The following is a 10,641-nucleotide window of genomic DNA, read 5'->3' as shown; positions in this document are numbered from 1 at the left end:
ATGTATACATATATGTATATATATGCATATATATGTGTATATATATGCATATATATGTGTGTGTGTATATATATATATATATATGCATACATACATCTGCTGATCAACAGTTAGCTTGTTTCTGTGTCTCAGCTGTAATAAATAATGCTTCTGTCGACATGGGGGTGCAGATATCTTTTTGGGTTACTGTAAAACTCCATTCTTTTTCCTTTTTTTCTTTAAATTTTTAAATTTTTATTTATTTTGAGAGAGAGTGTGAGCGAGGGAAGGGGAGGGAGGGAGGGAGGGAGGGAGAGAGAGAGAGAGAGAATATCAAGCCGGCCCCGCATGAGATTGTGACCTGAGCTGAAACAGAGTCGGATGCTTACCCAACTGAGCCACCCAGGCGCCCCTCCATTCTTTTTTCTTAATGTTTATTTATTTTTGAAAAAGAGAGAGAGAGAGAGAGAGAGAGTGAGTGGGGAGGGGCAGAGAGAGAGAGGGACACACAGAATATGAAGCAGGCTCCAGGCTCTGAGCTGTCAGCTCAGAGCCCCATGCGGGGCTCAAACCCATGAACCATGAGATCATGACCTGAGCCAAAGTCAGATGCCTTGCTGACTGAGCTACCCAGGTGCCCCTAAAACTCTATTTTCTTTTAATGGCTTAGGAGCCAAAAGCATATAGACATTGGAGTCAGACAAGACGGACCAGGGAATTTTTCTCTATCACTTCCTAATGGTTAAGTCTTGGTTTTCCCATCTTTAGATGGAGGTGGTAATCTCTGCCTTGCAAGGCTATTGAGAAGTCTATAGGCAAATGTAAATAGAATCTTTAATACAGTGCCTGGCATAGGGCAACAGTTAATTATTGGGATCTGCTGATATAATTAATAGCAACTTCTGTATACATTTTTAAAGTAGCTCATTTTTCCTACTTTGTTTCATAGAATAATGGCTCTGTAATATATTATTACTTTTGGGGAACATCAGGTTAAATTCTGCTAAAGAGAATTCAGTGCAGGCCTTTCCAGAGATTTTAATACCAGATATATAATCTTTTAATGTTTATTATTTTTGAGAGAGACAGAGAGCAAGCTGACTGAGCCACCCAGGCGCCCTAATACCAGATATATAAATATACATAACTCTAGTACTTTGGGAGGTGAATATAGAATGCAGCATGTCCCAGAATTTCTTTAAAATGGAAATTTTGTTTTCAAGATACATTTTGTTTGGTGACAAATAACAGCTGTGGCTCGTTGGGACATTTAGATGCACTTGTGTAGTCGGTAGGTCCATAGATGAGAGCAGGGATTCTCATCCTGCCTTCACACCTCGCCAATGAGACCTGGGTCTAGTGTTGTGAAAAGGTACTAGGCTGTGGGTCAGGAGATGTGGCTTCCAGGCCCAGTTATTCCTCTCATGTCTAAGCTTGAGTTCACCATTAAGTGTTGGACTCCGCACTTGTATACTGGAGATAATACCAATGCTGATTATGGGGAATTTTGTTGAAAAGTGAAGGGGATAGTTGGGAATAATTTGTGAATTCATAAAAAGTGAAAAAACATGGCACCATCTGTGTGATCTTTGTCACCAACACGATTGTTACCATCTCCACCGTCATCCCCTTAAAGTTACATTCATACCAAGGCCAGCCATCTGCAGCTGCCATTGAGAAATCCTAAGAGCCAGTTGTCTCTAGACCCATTCTGTGTCTGCCACCAATGGCTTTTTCTTCAACAGGGTGCCACAATCCAAGCTTTACTCAGCCAAATGTGTTCCCCAGTGGCCTCACAATAGCACACTGCACTAACTGAGGCCGTGTAGTATTTTCTGGAGGTCAGAAGGGAAGAGAAAGAGCCATCTATCCTGCCCCTGTCGCCATCTGCTCTCCTTATAAAGTCCCGTGTGGTGATGTGGAGAGGTTCCCTTGAAGACCTGTGGTCATCATCAGGTGGGATGATGAGACCGCTCTGTGTGAACCCATCGTCACCGCAGGGCTCTAGGAAAAGCTGAGGTCTGTAAGCAGCTTGACAGTTAGGGTTGAGTATTCACTGTTCATACCATATCTGCATGTTGATGGAGAAGTTATAGAGGGTAATGGCTAAGAACTCGGACTCCGAGGTCAAATGGTTTTTCATTTCAGCCCTATAAACTTTGAGCTACATGGCCCTTGGTAAGTGGTGCCCTTTGCTTCCTCATGTGCAAAATATGGATGATGATAGACAGCACCTCATGAAGTTTCTATGAAGACTAAGTTAGATACTATGTGAGAATGTTTAGTTAATTGTTGGGTGCATAAATGTTTTCATAAATATTTGTGATGATGATGATGATGATGATGATGATGATGATGGCTGTGGTGATGATGGTGGTGATGGTGATATTCTCTGCTAGGGAAGTCATTGTAAAGAAGAAAATCTATACAAAGTATAATAATAATAAGACTCAAAATAGGATTTTAGATAAATAAAGTAATGCTAGCATTACTTGATTTGGAGGAAGGAAGGCTCACGACAAGCCAGCTGCCACCATTAACTAACTAACTAGCTCCTCCTGAAGAGGACATATTAAGCGCATCATTTTTCCCTGGGCAGCAGAAGCTGGCTTGTAGAGTCAGAGTCCAGGGCTGTTGAGTACATCTGTCTGAGAGGAGAATTGCTGCTTTGGAGATGTTGAGGTTGCTGTCTCTGGAAATATGAATAGGCTGGATGAACGCTGGCACAGATCCTACAAAGGAAAACCCTATGAAAGATGGGAGATTGGGAAAACTACAAATGGTCTCAAGGATGTCGTGTATTTGAGAGTGCCACGGTCAAAGAGCCAGAGAACATAAGAAACTAGTTCATGGCAAAGATAGAAGGAGATGAGGAGAGAATTAACCCCAGGTGGGCAAAGTGGGGGTGAATGGGAGGAGTAGAATGCCCCATATTGACACATCGTACTAAAGTATTATGTATACACTCCAGCCACGAGTAAGGCTGAGGATAGGGGGCCACCTTATCTAGAATTCTCAGAAAGTCACACTTATAAATATTCTTTCCTCCTGCCTCCATCGTGACTCTTGTACTTGTCAGACAATGTGTCCCAATTTTCGTTTCCAGAAACACACAAAGAAGCACAGAGGTGCTGGAGCTCAGGTGCGGCAGGAATCCCAAGAAGCATCCATTGAAGTTAGTGGGGAACACCAGCCATCTGCAGGGGCCACCCTGATATGCACGAGGTTTAGCAGCCTATCAAGGGCTTTTCGTATGATCTCTAGCTGGAAGGGGGGGGGGGCAGGGGACCAATCATTGCCAAAGAGAATGAATGCATACATTTGACTAGAAAGGAACTAGTAACAGTAGTCCAGTACTGACATCTCTTGGTAGAATGGAGAATGATAGTTAGGCATTCATTCATTCATTCATTCACTCATTCAGTAGACGTTTATTGAACTTCTAATATATATTCAGACACACAGACGCTGGAAATAATAGGAGGGCACAAAAGATGAGGTCTGGCACATAGTAGATGCGCATTAAATAACTACTTATTGAATGAACAGCTTCTCAGATAAAGACATTGAGGCTTAGAGGAGTTAGGTGACTTGTGCATGAAGGCCAGCAGCTAAGTATAAAAGCCAGAATTCCAGTGTAAGCCAAAGAGCCATATGTCCTGCTGAGATCTGTAGGCAGTGGGAATTTGAAGACTTGAGATGAAAGGAAAGATAAAGTACATGTGTTTAATGTTACAATTATGATCTTACATTTAATCTAAACGCTTTTCCACCAGTTATGGGTTATGATTGCCATTTCATAGATTAGAACACTGAGGCTCTGGGAGTGTAGGTAACTTGCCACAAGTTAGATAGCTATTAAATGGAAGAGTCTGGATTTAAATCTCCAAAACCCAGCCTCTTCATCCTATTCTAAGTGACTTTTCTACCAATTGGCCTCCTCCGCCCTAATGTCCTAGGATCTTCAAGACCCTGTCCCTCACCCCAACCCCATATGCCATTTAAAGGAAGAAATGATTTCTCAGCTTGGGACCTAGTTTTTTGTCCCCCAGAGATACCGGGAGGAAGGATTCAATGGAAGTATAGCAGCTTTAAGTTTTCTGCACACAGTGGTCTGATGGGGTTAGATCTGTTTTCTTCATTGTAAAATGTGATTGATTCAATTCCAAATTTAACTTAAATCTGATTTTCTTCTCTCAACCTGGCATCTCCAAACTGAGAATCAATCAAACCCCAAATTATAGGCAGCGTGTGGATCAACAATGCCGAGTTATTTCCGGTCGAATTTCTCAAGCAATGCATTTTATGCCATTCTCTGCTGCCATGAGAGGAGTTGAGTGGTAAGAGGGAGGGGAAACGAAAGGGAAATTAGATTATTAACTTTCTCCAGTTCCAGCAATCAATACATCCTGGTGTAATTCTATTCCTATAGCACAGTGCTCTCTCTTGCAAGTGATGGGGAGGGGACTGCGAACTGGAATGTGAAACAAGAATACCCGTGACCCTGGACATTTGGCGATGCTCCTGTTATGATCTGGAGCTATCAGTTATTGATCTGAAGCTGTCATTGACTGATTTTTTTCCGGTTGCATGGAGTTCTGTTTTGTCCTCATATTAGCTCTGAAAGAAGAGCACTCCTCCATTTTTCAGGTGGAAATATTTTGTCCTTTTAGGGTTAGACCCACTGGCAAGTGTCACATGGAGACTTAGTGGTGAAGCCAGGATTTGAACACAAGCAGGTCTAGCTTTAGAGGTCATGCTCTTTCTGCAACTACATGATGCCTTGGTGGGACCTTTATTCTGTGGTGAAGTGGAAGGTGGCATGATATGGGGGACAGGTTGGAAAGTGCTGGTTCTAATCTTGCCTCTGCCATGTACAAGTTGAGTGACCTTAGAAAGTCATTTGGTTGTTCTGTCCCTCTGTCTATGTGTAAAATGGGGATGATAGTAGCAGTTTGTTATAAGGATTAAATGAGGTGAATTTGCTTCACCAAAATGTAAGCTTCAAGGACATTGGTTGCCTTGTGTTCATTGTCATTCCCTCTTTGCCTAGAACAATATGGAGAAAGAGGTGATGCTCGGTAAAAACTGGTTGGATGGGTGAATGGTCGGATAGATGTGAGTGCTAGGCATAGTGCCTGAATCATAGTAAACACTCTGTAAAGGGAGTTTCTCCTCCCTATCTCGGCTTCCCGTGATGCAATACAGAGCCTGGATGAGAAGGATGTGGTTTTTATGGGAAAGATCGTTTCTACCTTGCCACTGTCTACAGCTCTTACTCAGAGCTAAATGCTAATGATCAGCTCGTTGGGCCAGGAACTCTTAAGAAGTCACCTCTGTTTGAGTTCCACTGTGAAGTTTCTGCCAGATTCAGTTGCCATGGAAACTCCCCAAGCCCCATGGGCAGCTCCACAGGCATCTGGCCCAAGTGCAGACTTGACCTGTGTGCTTTCTTCTTCCTGGACTTCAGAGGCAGCTGTAGCGATTCAGGCATTCACTGAATAAATGGCTTCCCCAGGACACTGTTCATTCACATTCTCCCCTCCACTCCCTCCCTCTTCTTAGGACTCTCCCCCACTATATCCACCGTTTCTGTCTTTGGTTTCTAAAGAATAATTCAGTTCATAATATGTTCTGTCAATGTGTTGGACAAAGAAGTAAATGAGTACTGGTTTCTGCCATCAATGATTAGATAAATACTGATACCTGGCTTGGAAATGATCATTTGCGAGGGCCTACCGTGTGCCAAAAACTGCGGTAGGCATTTAACATGTGCTGTCTCATTAGGTCTCACAACACTCTCGAAGGATGTGTCGTCTCCTTCCTATTTTCCAGATGATAAAACTGAGAGGCAATAAGCTAACAATATACCTTCACTCCCCTCCCCACTGACTCCTAAAGATTGTGGATTACTGTGAAGGTTTAAAAGACCTAGGGGAAGCAGTTAGCCTGGTGTGAGTCCAGAGAGATAGTACAAGCAATCCCACACCTGCCCATAAGTCCTCATCTCCCAACCAGAAATCAGCCCAGCGAGGGCTGGGCAGCATTTCTGGTAGTTGGTTAATTAGCAAAAGGAAAGTCTTGGTCATCTCCATTTCTGCTGCCATATGGAGGCAAGTCTGGGAGGTGCCTTCTCAGAGACCCACAGGATGCTGTTGTCCATCCAGGGCATCTGCTTCCCCAATGCCAGGAACATCTACCTTCCTTATCTCACTCTCCGGTTCCCCTTGCCAAGAATGTGTTCATGCTGGACTCATCCTTACATGTTCGTCCCCTGAGAACAGACTCTACAGAATCTAGAGTGTAAACTCAGTGCTGCTGCTAAGTGTTCTTTGTGGGGGAAGGAGGGGAGGTTGTTAAACATCTAGACTTGGGGTAACATGTTGACTTTTTAAGGGAAGACTTACACAAAGCACTGACTCCTAGTCCATACCCTTTCTAGAAAACTTGGATGCTAGCTAGCTTATGTTATTTAGGTACTAAACTGTATAGTTCAGAGTGTGAAACAGATTTTTGTGGCTCCCAGGAAGAGAGAAAATTTGTTCCTTTTCTTCCAGTGGTCATTTTAGGCTTAGGGACTTCCCATCCACCTGACTCCGGAACCAGCTTTTTAAATCTTACTTGCCATTCCATCTAACATATATCCAACAAATACAGCAAATAGATGAACAGTCTCTACCAAAAGTTATGCCTTGTACTAGGACTAGCAATAAAGATAAGGATGCTATTCTTAAATCAAAGAGCTTCTAGGTTCCAGGAAGTAAGTTTAGCATGAGAGATGTAAAGATGGTGAAGGTGGGGTGCCTTCCTTCAAGAAGCTCACTGTTTATTAAGAAAAAATTAGAAAGGCATACAAAAAAATCCAAAAGCTGTCCATAAGGGCTCTTATTCCATTAGGATCCACCAGTCTAGCAATGCAGCTGGCTTATGGTTGGCCTGCTTTTCGACTGGTCAGCACCTTATCTGCTTACTAACATGTTACTATCATCCCTGGAAGTTGGGATGCATTCGCTGAGATTCTACCACATCCCAGACACTGTGCTAGGTATTGGGATCAATGGTAGGCAAAGGATATGGCACCTGAGATTACCATCCAGTTACTAGAATCTAATGTTTGAGTGAGATATTTTGAGAAACACAACAAACGTAGGCTGTTTGTTTGCCTAGAGGGAGAGGATTAATATCCTTCATGAGTGATGAAGGATAAGGTAACAAGTGAGGTTCTATGCAAAAGAAATAACATCTGTCAGGGCGCCTGGGTGGCTCAGTCGGTTAAGTGTCCGACTTGGGCACAGGTCATGATCTCATGGTTTCTCAGAGCCATGTCAGGCTCTGTGCTTACAGCTCGGAGCCTGGAGCCTGCTTCGGATTCCATGTTTCCCTCTCTCTCTGCCCCTCCCCGACTTGAACTCTGTGTGTGTGTGTGTGTGTGTGTGTGTGTGTGTGTGTGTGTGTCTTTCTCAAAAATAAATATTAAAAAAATTTTTAAAAAGAAATAACACCTATGATATTAGTGTGATGAAGTGTTGACTGTGGTGGCACTGCAGTTATGCAGCCCTGCCCATACCTCTGTCAGGTAGGGGAGGGCAACAGGAGGTGTGAGTGCAGAGACCCACCATGAAAGGCCTCGAATGCCAGGCTAATGAGAATGGAAGGCATCCTGTGCCCAGAGGTGTAAAACAGTCTCAAGGGGTTCCAGCAGGGAATGAGATGGGAAGATGTGCCCAAACCTCCCTCATTTCATAAGCAGAGAACAGAAGAGATGTGGGGAAACAGGTGAAAATGATAAGGACATAGAATAAAGGGGCACCTGGGTGGCTCAGTTGGTTAAGCTCTGACTCTTGATTTTGGCTCAAGTCATGATCCCGTGGTTTGTGAGATCAAGCCCCACATCGAGATCCATGCTGACAGTGCAGAGCCTGCTTGGGATTCTCTCTCTCCCTCCCTCTCTGTGCTTCCCCCCCCATCTTAAAATAAATAAATAAACCTTTAAAAAAAGAATAAATAGAACTGCATGGCTGTGCAGATGCTGTAAAGGAAGAAGACAAGCATGAAGGATGTCTAAGTTTCTTGCCAGTTTAAATGGTGGTATTTTCAATAAGTTGGGGAGCTCAGGAGGAGGAGAAGGAAGAACAGGAGGAGGAGAATAAGAAGGATCAGGAAGAGGAGGGAGCTTTAAGGAGAAGATAATGTGTTCACTTTTGAACACATTTATGTCATGCCCCTGGGACTACTGTAGGGAGATGACTAGGAGACTTGGGAATAAAGGTTTGCTCAAAAGAGCCTAGTGGGTGATAGAAATTTGGGACCCATTGTTCTAAAAATGTTATCAAAACCTTTAAAGTAGTTGTCAATAGCAAGACCTAAAGAATGAGACACAGTGGGGGCTTAGGACACAGACAACAGAATTGCTCTGCTGGCCCAGTGCTCTGCTGGCCATGCAAATCCAATCTACTCATTCTATTGCATCTACTAAATTGCCTTTAATTTTCTCAGGCAAATCTCCCCTTCACATCTTGCACCCTCTCTGCTAGTTCCTTAACACAACTTGCCTTGGAGTCTAATTAGCTGGGGATAAGCCCCCTAGCCTGTAAGCTCCCGGAGAGCAAAAACTCTTCTTCACGCTGCTCTCTATGTATCTCCATAGTAGGTGCTCAGGAAATGCCTGCAACACTAATGTGAACTGAAGAGCTTCTAACAGTCTGTGAGACCATGTTAGATGATAGACGTTGTGTCTACACTATGCCACATAATCATCACAACAACCTGTGAGCTGTTTCTTACTACTCTCATCAGATGTGTAAGAAAACTGAGGTTCAGAGAATGAAACAGGTCACACAGCCACTGAGGGCTAAAGCCCAGATTTGAACCCACGGTTGTCAGACTGTAAAGCCCATGTTCATTCCACTGGGCTCTGCGAATTCAACACTTCTCACTTCTTCCTACTTGCTCCTAAAGCTAGTAGAGAGTTTAATATTTTTTTTAAATTTTTTTTAACGTTTTATTTATTTTTGAGACAGAGAGAGACAGAGAATGAACGGGGGAGGGGCAGAGAGAGAGGGAGACACAGAATCGGAAGTAGGCTCCAGGCTCTGACCCATCAGCCCAGAGCCCGACGCGGGGCTCGAACTCACGGACCACGAGATCGTGACCTGAGCTGAAGTCGGACGCTTAACCGACTGAGCCATCCAGGCGCCCCGAGAGTTTAATATTTTTTAATAATTACCAAAAACGACCAGCCTAATTGAGAGGGGAGGAGAGGGAATTACCACAGTTTTCAGGAAGCTCGTTTCTTTCATCTGTACCAAAGGGGATGATAAGCCCATTTTGCAGAGAGTTAAGTTGAGACCCAACAAAGGCCACTGAGATGTCATTGCAAGCACAGATGTTGGAAAATATGGTTTCTTTTTCCAGCTTCCCATTTGGAAAATAACAGGATTCCAAAATTCCATGCTATCCCTATTTTCTCACCTCCTGGATTTATGTATCTTTGTGTTGTATTTTTGTTATTAGGTTTGCTGAAAAGCCCGGTGAATAAGACGGCCTTGACATTGATTGCTGTGAGCTCCTGCATCCTGGCCATGGTGTGTGGCAGTCAGATGTCCTGTCCACTGACCGTGAAAGTGACTCTGCATGTGCCTGAGCACTTCATTGCAGACGGTAAGAACCAAGCATAAAAGATGCCCCATTACCTGCTCGTCACCTTGCACCCCTGTCTGGTCAAATGTCCTCCATGCATAGCCCAACTTCACAATCAGATTACCCAAAAAAAACCCAAAAACAAAAACAAACAAACAAACAAACAAACAAAACATTCCAAAGGCCTTGGAAGAAGCCCTTATGATTTAGAATCCTGGATTATTTGAATGGAACTACAGACTGTTGTTGTTTTTTTTTTTGTTTTTTTTGTTTTTTTTTTTTTTTGCCATGGGCAAGGATAAGATTTGTTAAATTAAGGAAGAATTCAAATGTGAGTGCAGGGAGACTGAGCTACTTCAGAGAACCTCCTGCTTCTTATGCTTGTGAATCCTATTCCTAACTAAAAATATCCCCTCCCCAAATACTATTTGCTAATTAAAAAATATGACCGAGAAGGTCATATGAGCTTCGTTGGAATTTCCTGAATGTCCTGGAGAATATTCTTATCTCATTCCGTGTAGATGTACTTTACAAGTATGTTATATCCTACCGTTTACTCTTCGCACAATTAATTTGAATTAATGAGACACTGTAGTCTTTGTAATCATTTGCAAAAAAAGCATGGCCCAAGAAACTGATTAAGGTTCTTGATAGCTATTGTTAAAGTGTCCTCCAGAAAGATGTTCCAGTTTACATGCTCCAGTAGGATGCGATGGCACCTATTTCCTCAATTGCTTGTCCAAGTGCTTGGCATTACTATTTTTAAGTATATGAAGATTATCATAAATATAATAAAGAAGTATATTAAGTATGCAGCTTAAATTTTTACATAAGAGTCCATCCAGATCAAACCATAATACATTCCCAGCTTCCTTATGTTCACTCCCAGTTAATGCCTTCCCAGAGGTAACCACCCTTCTGACTTCCAACATCATATTAGTCCTATTATTTTTAAAAAAAATATTTTTGCAATTGGATCTGTATTGAATATTTTTGAGATCCTTACTCAATAGTTGTCAGCCT

The 10,641-nt window shown here is 42.8% G+C and overlaps 1 protein-coding gene across 1 annotated transcript in view; it reads left to right on the top strand.

Annotated features, from left to right (window-relative positions):
- LOC125921987 (astrotactin-2-like) overlaps positions 1 to 9,784 on the top strand; it is a 92,527-nt gene extending 82,743 nt beyond the window's left edge. The window contains exon 4 of the mRNA XM_049629837.1: positions 9,493 to 9,784. Coding sequence (XP_049485794.1) covers positions 9,493 to 9,656 — 164 coding nt within the window. The 3' untranslated portion in view covers positions 9,657 to 9,784. The remainder of the gene's footprint in view (positions 1 to 9,492) is intronic.
- The last annotated feature ends 857 nt before the right edge of the window (positions 9,785 to 10,641 follow it).

Source organism: Panthera uncia, chromosome D4 (assembly GCF_023721935.1).
Source record: "Panthera uncia isolate 11264 chromosome D4, Puncia_PCG_1.0, whole genome shotgun sequence".
Taxonomy (NCBI): Eukaryota; Metazoa; Chordata; class Mammalia; order Carnivora; family Felidae; genus Panthera; species Panthera uncia.
This window is presented reverse-complemented; position numbering and strand designations above follow the sequence as displayed.